We start from the raw sequence: 22,326 nt of genomic DNA on the forward strand, positions 1-22,326 counted from the left end.
CGTCGGGGCGCGCGTCTGCGGGCGGCCGGGGAGCCATCATGTCGCGGGAGTTCGAGCTGTGCCCCGGGCGCCGCGTGGGCGGCGAGCAGCCCTGCTTCATCATCGCCGAGATCGGGCAGAACCACCAGGGAGACCTGGACATCGCCAAGCGCATGATCCACATGGCTAAGGTGCGCGCGGGGCGCCGCCTCTCCGGCTTCTGCCTCCTCTCCCTCTTCCCTCCTTCCTCCCCTTCGTCCTCCGCTTCCGCCTCGCCTTCCTCTTCACCTCCTTCTCTTTTCCTTCTTGCCCCCTCCTTACCTTCCTCCTCGCCCCCTCCTCGCCTTCCTTCTCGCCTTCCTCCTCGCCTTCCTCCTCGCCTTCCTCCTCGCCTTCCTCCTCGCCTTCCTCCTCGCCTTCCTCCTCGCCTTCCTCCTCGCCTTCCTCCTCGCCTTCCTCCTCGCCTTCCTCCTCGCCTTCCTCCTCGCCTTCCTCCTCTTTCCCTTCTTGCCTTCCTCGTTGCTTCCTCATCGCCTTCCTTCTTCTCCACTTTCTTCTTCTACACTTCCTTTTCAGCTGGGCAGCAATGGGTGCAGGAGCCCCAGGTCTTCAACAGGAGCTGGGGAGGGCGTGATGCTAGGAGACAGTCGTGGTGAGGGCCAGCAAAGCCAGCACTTTCTTACAGCTCACCTGTGTCACCTTCACTTTTAGGAAGCCCCTGCCTCATTCACTGCGCTTCCCGAGGTGGGCAGGAGTCCCTCAGTTGTGTCATGAGATAATTGTGAACATGGGAAGAATCAAGTAACTGCTGAACCTCCAGTTTAACTTAATTGTGTTGGGTCTTTTTGAGGTAACACGTCATCCAGTAAGACAGCTAAACTGCTGTAAAATGTGGCATTGCATACATTGGCTATACCTGTGTTAGAAACAGGATATCATCACTGAAGGAGTAGCTGTGGTATAATGTGTTCAGACCTGTGACTGTGGTATAAATGCAGAATAGTGCAGTGAGAATTTCGCCATTTGTGTCACTTCAAAGAAATATCGAATTTGTGCTCCTAGTTCTACAGGAGTCTGTCAGTTGCTTTCATGTGAAGTTATCATATGACAGCTGAGGTTAGAAAGCACTGTAGAAATCAGTTCCTCAAATGAGTGGCATGCATAGCAAAAGGCAGTTCAGTTTTGTGTTTTAATACAATTGATTTCTAGACTGCTGCTCTACTAAGTATACAGGCATTTTGAAACAAAAGGACACACGTGTGCAGATCCTCAAACAATTCCTGTAGTTGCTATGATGATAATGGCAAAACTATATTGCAAGTGTCATATATTGGTTTCACAATCCTTGTGTTCAAACTTAGGATCCTGAGTGCATTTTCACTTGCATTTCTGCGCAGTGTGCACCACTTTGTTTTGCAGAACTGCGGAGCAGACTGTGCTAAATTCCAGAAGAGTGAACTGGAGTACAAATTCAACAAGAAAGCCTTAGAAAGGCCTTATACGTCTAAACATTCCTGGGCAAAGACCTATGGGGAGCACAAGCGCCACTTGGAGTTTAGTCACGACCAATACAGAGAGCTCAAGAAATACGCAGAAGAGATTGGCATTTTCTTCACAGCTTCTGGCATGGATGAGGTATGTAAATCATACTGTGATAACGGCCAAAGCCTGGCTCTTGTTTTGCATTTGTTATTACGTAGGTACAATAGTTCTTGCACCAAAAGAATACTAAATACGTGTGGATGTTGAATTTCTAAATGAGGAAACTACAGTAGTTGTACTTCTGACAGTTCACTTTTTCCTCTACAGTGGTTGAGTAGATGGCTGAACGTTTTGGAAGACCTGGCATACGTGCTGTGGTATTGGTGTGCAGTAAATCATATGAGATACAAGGCCTCAGCTGAACTCCATAAACAATTGTTATTATTTTTGGACAAATACCATAGAGGTTTTCCAGGCCACCAGGTCCCATGAGTGTCTCTGTAGCTGTACACCCATTTACAGGGGGTCTCTCCTACTCACAAATAACCAAGACTTTGAGAGTTTAGATCAAGACCAGTCTCACCGTGATCCAATGGTGTCTGGTATACTGGTTTAAAGAATTTCAGACCTACCTCTGTCTTTAAATCAGATTCCTTTCTCAACTTAACCCCTATGTTTTCCTTTTTTTTTTTTTTTTGTAATGCTTTTCTCTGTTTACTAGACCCCAGTTGGTGTTTCTAAGCAGCTGAAATGCTTATATTCCTTTTTCTTTTACTAATCTCATGGAGAGGGTCTCCCATCTTGCCCTGTTACTCCTGAAGCTTTTACTGATTTTTGTCAGTGAGCTCCTGAACAGTCAGCCATCTAAACTACATGAAGCTCATCTAACGCTGTTCAGCTTAAGAGAAGTATACTTTAACTCTTGCATGTATCCTATCTCAAAATTACTTCAGTTACAGTACTAACAAATGAGTGTTCAGTGGAAAAGTGTAAACTGGAAAGATCAGGTAACAGGTAAACCTCAAGACAGACCAGAGATTACAGATTGTTTTACTTTTCTCTGAGCCTAGAAAATACAGAGAACCAAACTGAAAGACATCCTCCAGAAGTAAGCTAGGCACTCTTGCATAAGGCAAGCATAAGCAATGCCCCTGTCTTTCTGCGAATAACATTATCCAGGATGGGACAATGAAGGGATTTATTTAATGTTTTAAGGTGATCTGTACAATGCCTCACTCTCATTACCATTAGAGGGAATTCTTTATATCGGCTTAATATCTTTTGTCATATTTTTTTATCTGTATTTGACACCATTATTACATGTCTTTCTGGTTTTGTGTTCTGTGGACTAAGTAATTTCAATTCCTTCAACCTTTTTATACTACTTTTTCTAGCCCTCTGGTCATTCTCACTGCTTCTATCAACTTCCTGTCCTGTTGACCAAAATCCTTGAATTGCTGTGCTCAGCTGAGATGATTTGAGCACCAGATACCACAAAAACTTACTTCAGATGTCCAACAGGCCAAAAAGGTTTTCTGCATGTGTTGCCATAGCCCGATGCCATAGACTCAGAAACAGATCTGTGAAAAGAGGATATTGTGGTATTTCTTTTTTTGTCTAGGACACCTGCTGAATGAACACTACCTATTACATTAAGACACGAGTAATTAAAGCCAGTAGTCTTAGACTTCTGTATTTGTGTTCTTAAGGACACATGTGACTTTTGAGGGGGAAATACTCTCTTTGAAGTTAAAAACTCCAGCTTCTAAAGGCCATAGTGCAATGCAGAGCACCTTTCATATGCAGCAGCTGGGATCACTTTCCGCCTCTGGGATCCCTCTTTTTCAGTGTTTCTTTGTGTGTGGCCTCATCAGCTAACAGTAGAGATATGTGTTTGCACCTGGGTTTTTTTGCACAGCTCCTAAGATTTCTGTTGGCATTTCTGCAAGACATAGGTTTGGATCTTGGGGCAAACATTGCATTGGCATGTAATAAATCCTTGAGAATACATAAAAGTCTGTAAATTTAACGTAATCTCTGAAACTCCAGCTATGTCAAAGAAGTTAGATTGTGTGTTTAACTATATGAGAAAATCAATTAAGTGATGTGTAAAGTAAATATAAAGGCTGTGAGTAATTCCTTTATCTACTCTGCTCCAGGGTGTACTGGAGACAAAACAGGATCCTGTTGAACCACTCCCTTTAATGTCATCCCTGTTACTTGAGATTACTTCCTGTTCCTTTAATCTCTTACAGAAGAGCTTCCAGTTTTAAGAGATATTTAATGAAGAGGGATCTTTGATATGAGGTGTATCTGTCATATTTCATTTTGTGCAATCTCCTCAGATTAGATTAATACAGTGTATTCATTGTCTTGTATTCATGCGCAATACACCTTAGTGAATAAACTATGTTAAAGAGATGTTATGTATCCGAGGTACAAGACACTGCATCTGCATCATAATTACAACAGAAAAAATGGGAGTGAAGATGTAATTCTGTTTTGGATGTAAGCACTTTTTCTCTGGTACTAAATAAGTTGGACTGCAACAAGTAATGAGCTGAAGAAATTAAAAGTGTTTGTGGGTGATTGAAGAGGAACAAAGTTAGGTGACTAATTGCTTCCCCTGGATGTGAGTGGATGATTTAATTGTATTTTGCCTGTGATAGGTTTATGATTTTCTTCCTTAAAAGTATTAATTTTGAGGCTACTTACTGGTGCAATACCATACTGATTTTCTTGGAGCTTCCAATACTTCCTTAATTGTCTTCAATGCAGCACACATTTTTTAGAAGGCATAGTATAATAAACAGCATTCTGCTTCAGAACCTGTCAGCCTCTGGCCTGGACAGGCGCACACTCTCCTGGGTGGAAAACTGGTTGGATGGCCGGGCCCAGAGAGTGGTGGGAAATGGTGTGAAATCCAGCTGGAGGCCAGTGACAAGTGGGGTTCCCCAGGGCTCAGTGCTGGGTCCAGCCCTGCTCAATGTCTTCATCAATGATCTGGATGAAGGCATCGAGTGCACCCTGAGCAAGTTTGCGGACGACACTAAGCTGGGTGGAAGTGTCGATCTGCTGGAGGGTCGGGAGGCTCTGCAAAGGGATCTGAACAGGCTGGACCTCTGGGCTGAGTCCAACGGCATGAGGTTTAACAAGGCCAAATGCCGGGTCCTGCACTTGGGGCACTGTGGGAACATTTTACAGATAACAAGGCCTGGATGCTGTGAGACTGAACAAGTCTAACAAGGCCTTGAAACACAAAGCCAAAAGATAAACATAGGCCAGCTGAAAGGAATACAGCAACAAGTTCAGTGGGAACGAGTATCAGCTGAAAGAAAAACAATCAAAGAGAACTATCAACATAATTAATTTTAGTGTAACTTGGTTTTTTAACATGCACGGTAGTTTAGCAAATAATATGTTAGTAATAGCTTTATGGACAGTTACCTTTATCCAATAATACACTGTAGATACCCTCGTGGGCACCCAGTTATGTAACCGAAAAGGGTTTATAAAGAAACAGCTAAGCTCAATAAATTGAACACTCGCTGATCATATTGAGCTCTGTGTTTGATTCCATGATGCTCCATCAACAGGGCACAACCCTGTGCAGTGCTACAGACTAGGAGAAGTCTGTCTAGAAAGCTGCCTGGAGGAGAAGGACCTGGGGGTGTTGGTTGACAGCGACTGAACATGAGCCAGCAGTGTGCCCAGGTGGCCAAGAAGGCCAATGGCATCTTGGCTTGTACCAGAAACGGTGTGACCAGCAGGTCCAGGGAGGTTATTCTCCCTCTGTACTCGGCACCAGTGAGACTGCACCTCGAATCCTGTGTTCAGTTCTGGGCCTCTCCCCACAAGAAGGATGTTGAGGCTCTGGAGCGAGTCCAGAGAAGAGCAACAAAGCTGGTGAAGGGGCTGGAGAGCAGGTCTTATGAGGAGCGGCTGAGAGAGCTGGGGTTGTTTAGCCTGGAGAAGAGGAGGCTGAGGGGAGACCTCATTGCTCTCTACAACTACCTGAAAGGAGGTTGTGGAGAGGAGGGTGATGGCCTCTTCTCCCAAGTGACAGGGGACAGGACAAGAGGGAATGGCCTCGAGCTCTGCCAGGGGAGGTTCAGGCTGGACATTAGGAAAAAATTTTTCACAGAAAGGGTTATTGGGCACTGAAACAGGCTGCCCAGGGAGGTGGTTGAGTCGCCTTCCCTGGAGGTGTTTAAGGCACGTGTGGATGAGGTGCTAAGGGGCATGGTTTAGTGTTTGATAGGAATGGTTGGACTCGATGATCTGGTGGGTCTCTTCCAACCTGGTGATTCTATGATTCTATGAAACATTTGAACAAATTGTTTTGAGGATTTTCTCTGGCATATTTTATATTTATTTTCTGGTATCTGTCCTAGAAGCAAAGCCATTTTGCATTTCTCTCTTTGGCACTTTTTTCTGGTGCTTATTTAGTATACTCAGGCAGTCTTTCAGGGTAACAGATCTTTTCAGCGAAACTACCTGTAGTTTTAAACACCTTGTTTGTGGTTTAGTATTTCTGACTTGCAGGAAGACTGCTTACATATCTTCAGTATGTTTCTTCTTGAAATTTGCCTACTTCTCTGCATATAGTAATTTTCTCTAGTAGTGCCAAATAAAAAGCAAGAATGCTGTGGTCTGGTCTGCAGTCTCATCTTGAAATTAGAAGAGCAGTGGAACTCACCTGTACTAAGCAGGTATACCTACATCTGACTTGACTAGCTATGGCTACATATACAACCTATTTACTTAAGCTTTGAATTTGCTGCTTTGCAGGGCTGTTTATTTCCCAGCATGGTAGTTCTTTATCTTTGATCCAGATGAAGTATTTTGTTAAAATGCAGTGATTTCCTTGCAGATGGCTGTGGAATTTCTACATGAACTGGATGTTCCGTTTTTCAAAGTAGGATCAGGAGATACAAACAATTTTCCATATTTGGAAAAGACTGCAAAGAAGGGTAAGCATTTTCTTTTTGAGCTGTCTTGATAAACATCATTGTTTTTCAGAACATTGGTTAGTAGATCTTACCTCCAGTTGATTTTGAAAAATAAACTAAAAAAATCAAACATGGCAGGGGATGGGGGGAAGGGTTCACCCAGCTTCTTTTTCTGCTACATTAATTTGCTTCAAGAATTGAATTTAATCTTGCATAGTTTTCTTGTAGACCTAGGACAAAATATGTGCATGTTTTCTGATGGCTAGGTCGCCCAATGGTGATTTCCAGCGGGATGCAGTCGATGGACACAATGCATCAGGTTTATCAGATTGTGAAGCCCATCAATCCAAACTTCTGCTTCCTACAGTGTACCAGTGCATACCCACTTCAGCCAGAGGATGTCAATCTCCGTGTTATATCGGTCAGTGAATAACCTAGTGCGGGCTTTGGGTAGGGCACCAGAGAAGTGCTAAAGCACTTTGAGTTATATTTCACGATCTTAGGCATGCTGGAATTTGCTTCTGAGAAGCTGTATGATGTATCATGTTCCTGTAATTCATGCAAATGTTAAACTAAAGATACCTATTGGATCCTCTTCTACGATAACTCAGCTTTGACGAATCTGATAAAAAGATATTACTGCAGTATTCACAATTATAAGAAAATATGACACATGGTTAGCAGGTTAACCCCGTGCTTTGTAGGGCAAAGACAAATTAGACTGTTACCATTAAAGTGCACGGAATTGAGAATGTAATTCTAATAAACAAGGGGTAGACCAGAAACTTTGTTAAAAACACTTATTGTGAATATCAGAGCAGTGAAGAAAATCACAGAATCACAGAATCACTATGTTAGAAAGACCCACAGGATCATCGAGTCCAACCATTCCTACCAATTACTAAACCATCTCCCTCAGCACCTCATCCAGCCATCTTTTAAACACCTCCAGGAAGGTGACCCAACCACCTCCCTGAACTTGTACCACTTCGCCCCCAACCTCCTGTCCAGAAACAGCCCCAGATCAGCCCCAACTCAATCCAGGCAGCACCGAGCTCCCTCGGAGCAGCATCTCAGGTCATCCCCCATCTCCGAGCAGCCGAGGCCAGAAAAATCCCCTTTTCCCCCCTCAAATAACCACCGAGAACGGCGGCGGCAGAGCGGTAAGCTTCACGAAATGCATTAGGCTCTTCTATATTTTCCTTCACTAAAAATATTTGAGTATGCCTGATAGCTGATGCAAGAGAATGTTACCAAACTGGCCAGCATTCAAACACTTGACTAGCTTTATGCATATGTAATGTGTTCTCTTTAGGAGAATGGGATATGGCTGCATTTAATTGTGTTTAGGACTGAGTGGCTGTCCCCTATCTATGGTTGAAAGGATTGCTTCAGATTTTAAATATGGGGTTGAACAAAATGTGCTTTGGATACAGTTTAACCAGTCCACTGGGTTCTTAGGTGAAAATAGAGCACTGTTTTATTACTGTAACATACAGTGATACAGGCTTAGAAAATCTTGAAGAGTAAACTAAATTAAAAGGGAAAGTGTCACAGAAGTTGTAGAATAGAACGTACCTCCTTTTCCTTGTCAGTGTTGATAATCATAGTGAAATTCTTAAAAAAATGATGGTCAGTAATGCAGAGTGACTTGTTCAATAGAAAGAAAAATCATTCTCACCATAATCTACTGCTTGTTTTGTGACACAGTATTTGTCCATGATTTTTATTGTAATTATCAGTGTTAAATTTGCTTTGTCTTTGAAATTGCTACCTTGGTAATTCAGACCAACTCTGTTATGATTCCAGGCATATCAGTCAGCTTTTCCTGATATCCCCATTGGCTATTCGGGGCATGAAACTGGCATAGCCATTTCAGTGGCAGCTGTTGCTATGGGTGCTAAAGTAGTGGAACGCCATGTGACTCTCGACAAAACATGGAAAGGTAGTGACCACCAAGCATCCCTGGAGCCAAATGAACTGGCAGAGTTAGTGAAAGCCATCCGTACTGTGGAAAAAGCAATGGGCTCTCCAGTCAAACAACTCTTGCCCTGTGAAATGGCTTGCAAGGAAAAGGTAACTTTTGCTTTTGTTTTATGTATAGCTGAAACTCATTTAGAGACCTATGGCTAATAGCTCTATATTCAGAAAAGCAAGTTGCAGCAATGTTTCCGCCTCTGCACTCAAAATTTGCTGCTAAGTAGCAGCATGCACAATGTTTGTTTAGGTCGCTGTAATGTTAGTGTAGACCTGTCATTTTCTGTGGAGTTTTATATATATCATCCAGTGGTTAACAAAGTTGAGAGAATCATAGAATCACTTAGACTGGAAAAGACTTAAGATCAGAGTCCAACTATTAGCCTAACACTGCTAAGTCCACCACTAAAACCATGTCCCTAAGCATCACATCTACACTTGGAGGGGTGGTGACTCAACCACTTCCCTGAGCAGCCTCTTCCAATGGTTGACAACTTTTTTGGAGAAGTAATACTTCCTAATATCCAATCTAAGCCTTCACTGGCACAACTTGAGGCTGTTTCCTCTTGTCCTTTCACTTATTATTTGGGAAAAGGACTAACACCAACCTCACCACAACCTCCTTTCAGGTAGCTGTAAAGAGCAAAAAGGTCTCCCCTGAGCCTCGTCTTCTCCAGACCAAACAGCCCTAGTTCCTTCAGTTGCCCTTCATAAAACTTGTTCTCCAGACCCTTCAGTAGCTTCGTTGCCCTTCTTTGCACAAGCTCAAGGACCTCAGTGTCTTCCTTGGAGTAAGAGGCCCAAAACTGAACAGCGGGTTTGAGGTGTGGCCTCAACAGTGCTGAGTACAAAGTTAATTATTCGTTAATAGCAAAAGGAGTTATAGGTCTCTCTGACTGCATACAAAATGCTTTTACACTAAGCTAGAATGCTAGTCTGCCTAATCAGATTCCCTCCATTCTGATTCTGAAAAATTCCAGTAAGCCATTATCCAGTTTCAGAAGGGATCTGGATGTTCCCAGCAGACTAGTCACAATGAAGGTGTCAAAGCTAATTCAGCCTTCATTTGGAATAAGAAGTAATGGGAAGTGCAGTTCCACACAACCTGTTCCCAAGTAATTATGAGTATTTTTTAGCCTTTTGTTGTATACTAAGCCTAGGAATGTGTTTCACTTAAATGTTTTTCTTGTATTTTTTCCACTGTAGCTGGGAAAGTCTGTTGTGGCAAAAGTCACAATTCCTGAAGGTACAGTACTGACACTTGACATGCTGACAGTGAAGGTGGGAGAGCCTAAGGGATATCCTCCAGAAGCCATCTTCGATCTGGTGGGGCAGAAGGTTAAAAGAAGTATTGAAGAAGATGAAACCATCACTGAGCAAGCAGTGGAAAATCATGTCAAAAAAGTGAAGTGCTAAAACCAAAGCACTCCATTCCATATTTCATGATGTAGTCCTGCACTACTGCACAATATTTACGTATAAGAGCATGGTAGATTAGAAGAAAGGGGATGTAATTAGGGGGATACAAGCATGTTAAGAGTTATCACGTTCTCATTAGCAGGAAGTTTAAGCAGCAGCTGGTATAAATGATGAAGAGTAATTTTATTCAACACTATAAGTACTATGTCTAGACTATACCATGCTTCTTAGTTTTCCATTCCACTTAACCTATATTAATTTGGAGTTTTGCCAAATCTAAGACCACAGTCTGCTGCTTTCCAGCTTCCCTTTTGGGGAAATATACAATAAATTATAATAATTCGAAGTCTACACTTTGAATTGTTCTAATACTATATCATTTGATTTTCCTCTCTTTTCTGTGGTTTTCTTTACCCCTGTGATAACAAGATGCTCGTTGGAGTTAAATGTGCATAAGTGAAATTTTGCATACACTGAGCAGAAAACTACATGTGTAACTTGATGGATTTTTTTCTCAAGAAGAAAGCCTTAGGATAAAAACTCTCAAGATAACTCTCACTGCATTTCAGGAGTCTGCATTGTGGGTAAAATTAGCTCCTTGAGAAAGCTAGATTCTATAGAAACAGTACCAAGAAAGGAAGCAAATCGGATATGTAGAAAGGCCTCTCTTAAGGGGCAAAAGAAAGAGCCATTTTGTGAACTGAAAGGCAAGAGTGCAAGCCAGACAGATTAAGGGCGGGGGGAAATAGATCTGACATGGATCAGTAGAAATAAAAAAAAAAGTGAGAAGCGGCTATATCAATTCTGAAGGGCATTTGGATACCTCTGTTTGGACCTTCTTAGATAAGAAACCAAATGCGAGTGAAGATTCAGCAGCCTCCTTCTTGTACCAGCAAGAAAATACACTGGGTTGGTTGGGTCTTTTTCCCCCCAACACTGGTATTTGAGGTAGCCGAGGCTGGCTGCTTAATTATTTCACATCTCTGTGCCTTAGCATGGTGATTAGTCCTCCACTTGTGTGCTCCAGCTTTGCATCACAACTTCTTGCATTTAAAGTAAGAAATGCGATGCTTCTCCTCTCAGCCTGCTGCTCTTCCCTTTGTCCAGGGAAGAGCCATGTGGCAGCAGCTGCAAACCAGGCATCCCTTGGTTAGCTCAGCTCAGAACTGGTCTGGTATAATTTTATCTGCATTTTTGGTGGTGGAATTATTTACTAGTGATGGGTATTTGGAACTTGTTACCTCTGGCTCGTGAGTTGGTGACTTACCTTGAATTTGATGGTGGTGTTTCTGTACCAGTGAGCTGTTTACTTTCAAAATATTTACACTTCTGCAGTTCCAAGGAGATGATTTCTACCTGTAAACTGGGAGGGAGATTCTTTAAATCATGTGTGGGTTCTAATTGATGCAATATGCTTGCCTTATGTTAAAAAACCCCTTAATTGTTAAAAAGGCCCTTCTTTCTCATTTCAAATTTGATGAATAAATTTAGCTTATAAAATAAATTATTTCTGTTGCATTTCAGCCCATGGTCAGACCTTGCCTTTGCCAGTGATGATTCCAGGGCTTTTATTACCCGACCTGTTTCAAGTACACAGAAAATTGCAAGCTGTCTCCTAGATTTACATGATTGAGTACAGCCACAAGTAGGAACCTCCCATTCTTCAAAAGGTACCTCTATCAGATGAGAACGGAGGCGGGTGAAGACATCTGCATAAGCTCGCTGCAGAGCACATGTGCAGCACTCTACAGCTCTGCAGCACTTCTCCACACATTCTGCAGTGGCCTTTCAAATCGCTCTGACCGTTTTCCCTAGCACCCTGTTCTTGGTGGCAACTCTCAGGAGAGGGGTTATTAATAGGTATCTGGGTGAAATGTGATGGCCAGGGTAGCACTGCTCACCTGTAACTCAGCAAGCAACAGCGTTTCATCGTGGTTATTTGGCTCTGTGGCTCTGCATCCCATTAGGGAACTCTGCCTTAACCATGCCAAAGTTCACTTAAGGATAAAATACCAGCTCAAAGGCAAAAGGAGCTCTAAGTAGAACATATTGACCAACCTTTAAATTACCAAAACCCAGAGAATTGTTCAGACTGTCTGAGAAAGCAAGATAAACAGGTTCATCAACTAGAAAAAACTTTCAAATTTTACAGGTAGCTGATGCCTGCCAGGTGGTCCTGCCAGAGCACTTAAACCCAACAGTGCCTGAAAGGAGAGAACAGCTAGGTTGTGTAGATATGATCATCTAGAGATATAAGCAAGATAGGCACTGCAGGAAGAAGTAAGCTGTATTGAAATAGCTGATAGAGCTGGGAAAAAAAAGCATCAGACAAACTTTAAGGCACAAAAGGGTGCCTGGTCACAATCCATTGCTGGCAGACAGCAGAACTCATTCCTTGGAGATGTCTCTGTGGGCCATCCTTACCCATGGCGCTTGCCCTGGGAGCGCTGGGGTTGCAAGCACACATGTGAGTGGTTACTGACACGCTACTGCCCCTTCTGTGCCCCCAGCTCTTGTCTTGTGCTCGGCATCCACATTTTACAGCAGGAACCAAAGCCTTAGCCGTGACTTAACAGGGCCCATTGGATTTTTCTGGCCGTGGCAGACGTCACCAGGCACGTGTACGTGATTTCTGTGCACTTCTCAGGTCAGAAAGTGAAATCCTCCAATCAGTAGAGACAGTGACATGAATGGACTCTTCCCTTGCAGCTCCCACACACCAGAGAGCAGGGACAACTCCATCATTAGGTAAACACACGAGCTATAACAGGCAAGCCTTGCTGTGTTCAGTGTGTCTATTGGCTCATTAGCCTGCCCACTAGCTCCTGCCAGGGGAGCCAGGGGCTACCCCAGAGATGCAGAACCCCACAGTCACGGTTGAGTTGGGGCCCTCCAGGACACTCCCAAGATGGGAATGAGTTTAAGCTGGCTATGACCCTGTGTGGAAAAGCCCAACAATGGGAAAATTAAATGACCAAATTTTAAAAGCGATCTAAAGAATAAAAATCCCACCTGCCCCACAAAATATCTCCAAAACCATGAAGTGGAGGTATGTTGCTGGTGCACACAGTGGAGTGCCAGGCCTGTATCACTCACAACAATGCAAACTGAAGTCTGCTAAGTTGCAAAGATGTAAAAAAACGGAGCACAAGCCTTCCCGTGAGAAATGGCATCCTTCGGCTTGTCTCAGGGCATAAGCACACGGCAGCACACACTTTCCAAGAAAAGTGAAGATCACTAGGAAAGAGAGGCTGCCATGGCATTGATTTCAGGTCTGTATGGAATTCATGTTAGAACAGAGTTAGGCATGTCTCTTCGTCTTGAAGACAAACACTGTATCAGGTCTTTCCTTGTGTAGTGTAATAAAGGTCTGTGGAAAAGCAGCCCTCTTGAAGATCTTAGGAGGAAGGCTGTATTGTCTCATTTCTTTAATTGCAAGATATCCTAATCATCTTGAGAAATAGCCATCGTTTTACTGGGGTGGGAAGTATTTTTCTTTTTGCCTAAAATTCCAAAACAAGACCTAGAGTGTTTTATTTGCTGGCATTTTCAGTATTACTGGTTTAAATCAGGTTGCCATAGTACAGCACCTGCATCTACGAATTGCCCTGGTGTCATGAAAGGAATGCAAACGCTGTAGAGAGTTCCCAGCTGCAACCAGTGTGCTTTGGATGGAAGCACACCAGCCGGCAGGAACAGTGCTCTGAGTTGCCCTGACATCTTCAGTGGCCTTTCTGCTGCTTTTTGCTTGCAGCCTAGTGTACTGCCCTCTAACATGAAGTGCAATAAAATGACAGAGAAATTTAGGGTGACTCACAGTCTGTGGGAACTAGGAAACTCCCACGTAACACTGCTCCGAAATACTAGAGGAATGGGAAGGACTTCTCTGCAACTGTAGAGAAAAAAACCCACTGCTGGCCTCAGCAAGCCCCCTGGCAGGCTCTCTGGAGTAAAGCACGAGCAGGAATTATTGGGCAAAGTTGCAAAACCTCCTGGTGTTTCTCAACAGATAGCTGAACTGTGATGAATAAAAAAAAAGCTTAAGGAAGAACCTCTGTGTTGGTGTGGCTGGCATGGAGTTAATTTTCCTCATAGCAGCTCTTATGGTGCCATGTTTTAGATGTGGCTGTACTGTGAGTGCACAAGAGTCTGAGAGGGGACACAAGCAAGCAGACGTCTTGAACTAGTGAAAGATATATTCCATGCCATATAACATCATTCTCAGCTATAAAACAGAGGAGTTTTGGATGGATCAGCCATCTTTTGCTCAGGAACTGGCTGGGCATATGTATACCCATGTGAGGTGGGACTGCCTTTGCATCACTTATTTTGGTTTGCTCTCCTCTCTTATTCCACTTCTCCATTGCTTATTAAACTGTTTTTATCTCAACCCACCAGCTGTCTTGGGTCTAGTCTTCTGTTCCTCTTCCCCTGTCCCACTGCCCAAGGGAGGGGGCAGTCAGTGATGTGGTACTTGGCTGCCTTACCAGAGTTAAGCCACAACAACCCCTGCTCCTCATCCCTAAAGAGTTGTCAAAGAACAGGGGAGGCTGTGAGCATTGGGATTCATTGTGGTCTAGCTGTGAGTAGCTCTTGGTGGGTACTGCAGTGGGATTTCCTTAAGAGTCAACATGTTTCTTGTCCAGGGATGTGTGTGGCTCGTCTTCATCACCACAAGGCCACATTGCTGGGAAATACTCAGCACAAAACTCTGGTTCCTTTTCTTGCCAAGTTGCTGGTGCTCAGTGTTACTTATTGTAGAGTTACCTCATGTGCTGGATAAGCACAGAGACCTGTCTTGATCCTTCAGAGTTTCACACTGGTGCATTTGGGCAGCATGTCACTGTGCCTCAGAAGAATGACCCTGCCTGGCACTCTATCATTCCTTATCATAGAATCATAGAATCACCAGGTTGGAAAAGACCCACCGGATCATCGAGTCCAACCATTCCTATTAAATACTAAACCATGCCCCTCAGCGCCTCATCTCGTGCTCCACCCTCCTTCTGCAACCTAACTTTGGTTTAGACATAGAAGCCTCTATTTCTTTATACAGAAAATTCCTAAATCGCACTCTGGCTCCATCTTCATACATGTGAGAACCTGTGTTCTGGTGAGGACCTGGACTTCTTTTGCAGCCATCTAAAAGAAGTGGAATGTCTTTGGTAAAGACATCGAGGACTGTCTTTTGAAATGGCAGACACTCAAGATCTGTAGGCATTAAATAGCTTTGAGTCCAAGCTACACAAAAAGTGAATGTTAAGTAAGGCTGAATCCAAGAATCCTGTCTCAGACAGAGGTGCTTTCACTGGAAACGAACCTTTCCTCTTGCTTGAGAAATGAAAGAATTTTTGCTGCAGATATCAGAGTTTATTTTGGTTTGGTATTCCTCAGGGTTAACTATTTGAAGAGTGACTGTTCAGGGAAGCCCTATTTTATTCTGGGTCAAGAGAACATTCTTTAATCTTTTGCACACCTGTATATTTTAGGTAGTCTAACTTTACTAATAGATTAGAAAGTGTCTTAGTGGTGCTACATCAGTTCAATTTTTGAGTTTTATTTTCCTGAAAAACAAATAAAGTTTTTAAGCTCCTAATTTTTACTGACACTGAATGGCCTTTGTGTTTTAATATTTTCATTAAGAAAGTAAATCAAAGTAGGAATTCTATTGTGGCATAATGGCTCACCATTTCATTTTAAAACACGGAAAATTACTGTAGGCCATCAGAAATGTATTGATGTATACATTTTATGCTATTTTTTAGGAAAATTCACTCTTAAATGTATAGTTTTTCAAAATGTACTTTATGCAGCATTATGAGAAAATAGTATACATTAAACAGGTGTCACAATTATTTCCAACTAACATGAAAATTTCATCTTTCCTTGCAGTGTTCCTGAGTCGGTTCTGTACTGGCAAACCCTTTCAACACGCATTTTAAAATACCAAAAAGTAAAGCATCCCTGACAAACAGGAATGAATAAAAAGCAAAGGTGTTCAAGGTTTTTTTATGCCTCAGCCCTTAAAATTGACCATAGGCCTTGGGCTGCCTGGTCCTCTGAGTTAGAGGACCACAACTGCGGAAACAGTGACTTCCCATTTGTGGACACTGGAATTTTAAAGGACCAGTTGTACCTGTTGAATGTTCACAAGTCCATGGGGCCTGGTGGGATTCATCCCAGAGTACTGAAGGAGTTTGCGGATGTTATAGCAAGGCCCTTTTCAATCATCTTGGAAGTCTGGAGAGGTCCCTGCTGACTGGAAGTTAGTCGGTGTTATACCACGAAGATATGAGGGAAGACCTAGGAAAGTGCAGACCTGTTAGTCTAACCTCAATATCTGGAAAAATTATGGAGAAAGATTATACTGGGTGCTGGTGAAAGGCATTTAAAAGACAATGCAATCCTCAGGCACAGCCTGTTTAATTAATTCAATATCCTTTTACAACAATACCACCCACCTAGATGGGGGCCTAGGAAGGCGAGGTGGTGGACTTAGTTCTTCTGGATTTTAGTAAGGCTCTTGCCACTGTTCCTCACAGCATCATTTGGACAAGTCGTTTAGTAGTGAGATGAACAGATAGTGTGCTGGGTGAGGGATTGGCTGAAGGGCAGGGCTCAGAGGGTTGTAGTGAATGGGGCTACATCTGTCTGGTGACCAGTCATCAGTGGTGCTTCCAGGAACACCCTTCTAGGGCGAGTTCTGTTCAGTGTTTTTATAAGTGATCCCTTGTAAAGGGAACAGAGGGCCTATCTGCAGACTGGACCCTCTCCACAGGGAGGTCTGCTGCCTACCCAGGACATCAGTGAAGGACATCACTAGAAAACTTCCTTCCTTGGCGAAAGAGACAGATTATTACCCTCTGCTAGTATTTCAAATTGGCAACAATGACACACAGCACAGAAAGCTGGAAGCCATTAAGAGAGACTTCAGGGCTCTGGGGAGAACAATGGAGAGCTCTGAGGCACAAGTAGTGTTTGGCTTGATTCCAACAAGCTAAGGAATGAGGAGCAAGAAGTCAAAAAGAAACACTTGATTAGTACCTGTCTCCAAGCCTGGTGTGAGGAGAGAGGCTTTGGGTTCTTTGATCGTGGACTGGCCCACTCACCCCCAGGCTTCCTCACTAGGGATGGGGCACGCTTGTCTCCCAGGGGGACTAAAGTCCTTACTAACAATATAGCAGGGCTCATAATTAGAGCTCTAAACTAGATGTGAAGGGGGAGGGGGACAAGACGAGGCTAGTCGGGAGTGAGCCTGGAAGTGGAACTTCAGTGCCTGAGAGATGGTGTGCTGGCAATGACCACCAGCATGTCACCACAGAGCGAGTGGGGGCAAGTATGTCTGGAGACAGTAAGGATGAAACTGGCACTGAGGGGTTAGATATTCCAAGGACCAGTCAATTGGGAATGAACTCTATTCTCTTTATGAGGGCTGAAGTTTCACCAGCCCAGCTGAAGTGCATTTACACAAATGCGCACAGCATGGGCAATAAGCAGGAGGAGTTGGAAGCTGTCGTAGGGCAAGGAGCCTATGATGTCGTTGCCATCACAGAAACGTGGTGGGACAACTCGTATAACTGGAGTGCAGCTATGGTGGGGTATAAACTTTTCAGGTGGGACAGGAAGGGCAGGAGAGAAGGCGGAGTAGCCTTCTATGTTAGAGAGTGCTTTGATACCCTTGAGCTCAATTATGGTGATGACAGGATCGAGTGCCTGTGGGTTAAAATCAGAGGAGCCCACAAGAACGCAGATATTGTTATATGCCGTCCAGCCAAGAAGAAGCTGATAAGCTCTTCTATAAACAACTGGGGGTAGTCTCAAGATCGCTACCTCTTGTCCTCGTGGGAGACTTCAATCATCCAGATATCTGCTGGAAGTACAATACAGCAGAAAGGAAGCAGTCTTCCTGGAGTGCGTGGAGGACAACTTCCTCACACAACTGGCGAACGAACCGACAAGGGAAGGTGCCCTCCTGGACCTGCTGTTTGTCAACAGAGAAGGCCTTGTGGGGGATGTGACGGTTAGAGGACGCCTGGGACAAAGCGATCACGAGATGGTAGAATTCTCAGTTCTAGGTGAGGTGAGGAGGGGGAGTAGCAGAACAGTCACATTAAATTTCCAGAAGGCAGACTGTGGACTGTTCAGAAGGCTGGTTAGCAAAGTCCCATGGGAGATAGTCCTTAAGGGCAAGGGAGCCCACGAAGGCTGGGAGCTCTTCAAAAAGGAAACCTAGCAGTTCAGGAGGAAGCCATCCCCATGCTCCGGGAAAATGAGCCCATAGTGGAAAAAAACAGCTTGGTTGAACAGGGAGATCTTGAGAGATATCAAAAAGAAGAGGAATGCCTATGAGCTTTGGAAGAAGGGACAGGCATCTTGGGTGGACTACAGGGAGGAAGTAAGATCCTGCAGAGAAAAAATCGTGAGGGCTAAGGCCCAACTAGAAACCAGATTCACCAAGTCTGTGAAAGATAATAAAAAATCTTTCTATAAATACATTAACAATAAAAGGAAGACTAGGGAGAATATTCAGTCCCTACTGGATGCAAATGGAACAACTGTGACGGGGGATGAGGACAAGGCTGAGGTACTTAATGCCTTCTTTGCCTCAGTCTTTAGTAGTAAGTAAAGTTGTTCCCTCTGTGTACACATCCAGGAGTTAGAGGACCAGAATGAGGCTCCTGTGAGCCAAGAGGAGGCAGTTAGAGACTTGCTTACTAAACTAGACACCCACAAGTCTATGCGGCCGGATGGGATCCACCCAAGGCTATTGAAGGAGCTGGCAGATGTGCTGGCCAAACCCCTTTCCATCATCTTCCAACAGTCCTGGAAGACTGGGGAAGTTCCACTGGACTGGAGGCTGGCTGATGTTGTGCCCATCTACAAGAAGGGTCACAGGGAGGACCCAGGAAACTACAGGCCTGTCAGTCTGACCTCAGTGCCAGAGAAAGTCATGGAACAGGTGATCTTGAGTGCTATCATGAAGCACACGCAGGAGAACCGAGTGATCAGGCCCAGTCAACATAGGTTCACAAAAGGCAGGTCTTGCCAGACTAACCTGATCACCTTCTATGACAAAGTGACTTGGCTGCTGGGTGAGGGAAAGGCTGCAGATGTATCTTCCTGGACTTCAGTAAAGCTTTTGCCACAGTTTCTCACAGCATTCTGCTTCAGAACCTGTCAGCCTCTGGCCTGGACAGGCACACACTCTCCTGGGTGGAAAACTGGTTGGGTGGCCGGGCCCAGAGAGTGGTGGGAAATGGTGTGAAATCCAGCTGGAGGCCAGTGACCAGTGGGGTTCCCCAGGGCTCAGTGGTGGGTCCAGCCCTGTTCAATGTCTTTATCAATGACCTGGATGAAGGCATCGAGTGCACCCTTAGCAAGTTTGCGGACAACACTAAGCTGGGTGGAAGTGTGGATCTGCTGGAGGGTAGGAGGCTCTGCAAAGGGATCTGAATAGACTGGACCTCTGGGCTGAGTCCAACGGCATGAGGTTTAACAAGGCCAAATGCCGGGTCCTGCACTTGGGGCACTGTGGGAACATTTTACAGATAACAAGGCCTGGATGCTGTGAGACTGAACAAGTCTAACAAGGCCTTGAAACACAAAGCCAAAAGATAAACATAGGCCAGCTGAAAGGAATACAGCAGCTAGTTCGGTGGGAACGAGTACCAGCTGAAAGAAAAACAATCAAAGAGAACTATCAACATAATTAATTTTAGTGTAACTTGGTTTTTTAACATGCACGGTAGTTTAGCAAATAATATGTTAGTAGTAGCTTTATGGACAGTTACCTTTATCCAATAATACACTGTAGATACCCTCGTGGGCACCCAGTTATGTAACCGAAAAGGGTTTATAAAGAAACAGCTAAGCTCAATAAATTGAACACTCGCTGATCATATTGAGCTCTGTGTTTGATTCCATGATGCTCCATCAACAGGGCACAACCCTGTGCAGTGCTACAGACTAGGAGAAGTCTGTCTAGAAAGCTGCCTGGAGGAGAAGGACCTGGGGGTGTTGGTCGACAGCGACTGAACATGAGCCAGCAGTGTGCCCAGGTGGCCAAGAAGGCCAATGGCATCTTGGCTTGCCAGAAACGGTGTGACCAGTAGGTCCAGGGAGGTTATTCTCCCTCTGTACTTGGCACCAGTGAGACTGCACCTCGAATCTTGTGTTCAGTTCTGGGCCCCTCCCCACAAGAAGGATGTTGAGGCTCTGGAGCGAGTCCAGAGAAGAGCAACAAAGCTGGTAAGGGGGCTGGAGAACAAGTCTTATGAGGAGCAGCTGAGAGAGCTGGGGTTGTTTAGGCTGGAGAAGAGGAGGCTGAGGGGAGACCTCATTGCTCTCTACAACTACCTGAAAGGAGGTTGTGGAGAGGAGGGTGCTGGCCTCTTCTCCCAAGTCACGGGGGACAGGACAAGAGGAAATGGCCTCAACCTCCGCCAGGGGAGGTTCAGGCTGGACATCAGGAAAAAAAAATTCATGGAAAGGGTCATTGGGCACTGGAACAGGCTGCCCAGGGAGGTGGTTGAGTTACCTTCCCTGAAGATGTTTAAAAGACAGGTGGATGAGGTGCTCAGGGACATGGTTTAATGATTGATGGGAATGGTTGGACTTGATAATCCAGTGGGTCCTTTCCAACCTAGTGATTCTGTGATTCGATGAAGTGCAGACAGGGTCTTTATACAGCTGTGGATGATAAGCAAAAGGATAGTCAGGACAGTGATTCCTCCTTTTTATCAGAATCTGTCACAGATGCTTCATATTTCCTTTCAAAATACATTATATGACACATATAAAGTTTTGGCTGTTTTATTTGTATCGTTTGCTTGCAAGGTCCTGGTTCTGTGACACTTAAACTGCAAAGTCCTTTGAGATTTCTAAATTGTGAAAATCAAGTGGTTATTGGAAGGAGATTCTAGTACTTCTGCTTTTTGTTTTCCAGAGTTATTGATGGCTTGGCGACCCTGGATGAGCTGGAGAAGTTGCCTGTGAATGAGAAAAACTACCGACCTCTTAGTGATGTTCACACTAAGACATTACAATTCATGACAACCTTTTTGCTCCGTAGCCGCAGAGCTCCTGGACACGTTCTTTAGAGACTGGTCAGATTGACTGCTGGATTATGGGGTTTAAAGTACTCTTGAAAAGAGTTACTTGAGGTGGAAGAAGCGACAGTCAAATAGGGTCCCACACCTGCAAACATTACTTGATATCTTTATTACCTACCTTTCCTACTGCTCCCCTGGATAGTCAAGCTAAGTATGTTTCTGAGTATGTGACAGATTTGGACCATCACAGATTTCTAATAACATAGAAGCAACATGTTAAATAACTCAGATATTTTTTCAGAGTCAGACTGCTGGTTTCTATGCCTAACTTCAGGAGCTTAATTCAGGCAACCATTTTTACCATCTTTTTCATCAAAACCAGCCTGAATTTTCATCGGAAAGTGTTGTTAAGTTCTCATACCTGACCTGTTCTGCGGCTCTTACAAATGAGCATTTGAAACTTGTTATTCCTCATGGCTGAGTGAACAGATTAAATCTGGAGCTTCCTGGATGATGTACATCACAGGAAAGGCCAACAGCATCCCAGGCTCTGTTAGAAAAGGCTTCACCAACCGGTCAGGGGAGGTGGTGCTCCCCCTCTCCTCAGAGATGACACCCCCAGAGCTGCAGTGTCATGTCCAGTTCTGCACTTTCCACTACAAGGGAACACGGCCATGCTGGAGCAAGTCCAATGAAAAACAGCCAACATAATTAAGAGACAGGAACATCTGTTATACAAGGAGAGGTCGAAAGCCGCGCCTGTTTAGCCTAGAGAAGAGAAAGCTCAGGCGGTGTTATCAGTGTGCATGAACGCTGATAATGGATGAGGGGAAAAAAGACAGCAGAGCTGGACTCTTCTCAGTGGTGTCCAGAGACAGGACATGAAACACATGCTCAAGCTGAAATACAGGAAAGTGTTTAACCATCTCCAAAACACCTTTCTCCCTGCAAGAGTGAGGGAACACTTGAACAGGATGTTAAAATGTCTAGGTAGACACGGCCTGAAGCAAACTGCCCTATCTGACCCTGGTTTCAGCTGGTGGGTTGGGCTAGACCATCTCCAGAGACAACTTCCAGCCTCAGCCACTCCATGGTTCTAAACCATGGAGTTCTAATCCAAATTTTCGTCACCAGAAGATGGTGCTGTGCAGTGCGGTTTGAAAAACAGGTATCAGAACTGCCACCGATTATAATTGTTTTCCTGTCTTGGGAGCCTGATATTAGAGGTGCATTTCAGCAAGACTTTATTTGGTTGAGAAGCTGATTAATCTAGGCAGGATTTCTAACCTTTACAGCACAGCCAGTGGTCAGTTCCACAGTCTGCCTTTGGAACCAGAATTCCTCTGGAAATTCCTGCCGGCACTCCTAGGAGTTTAAAAATCTGAGTGGTTTAGAACCATGGAGTGGCTGAGGCTGGAAGTTGTCTCTGGAGATGGTCTAGCCCAACCCACCAGCTGAAACCAGGG

At 44.3% G+C, this 22,326-nt stretch overlaps 1 protein-coding gene across 1 annotated transcript; it reads left to right on the forward strand.

Annotated features, from left to right (window-relative positions):
- On the forward strand, positions 1-11,313 carry NANS (N-acetylneuraminate synthase). The gene is made up of 6 exons (XM_069879991.1): positions 1-170; positions 1,399-1,614; positions 6,335-6,434; positions 6,680-6,834; positions 8,223-8,489; positions 9,597-11,313. Exons 1-6 carry the CDS (start codon positions 39-41, stop codon positions 9,804-9,806), a joined length of 1,080 nt encoding a protein of 359 aa, XP_069736092.1. The 5' UTR covers positions 1-38; the 3' UTR covers positions 9,807-11,313.
- Positions 11,314-22,326: the final 11,013 nt, after the last annotated feature.

This window comes from Phaenicophaeus curvirostris, chromosome Z, assembly GCF_032191515.1.
Source record: "Phaenicophaeus curvirostris isolate KB17595 chromosome Z, BPBGC_Pcur_1.0, whole genome shotgun sequence".
NCBI classification, from domain to species: Eukaryota; Metazoa; Chordata; class Aves; order Cuculiformes; family Cuculidae; genus Phaenicophaeus; species Phaenicophaeus curvirostris.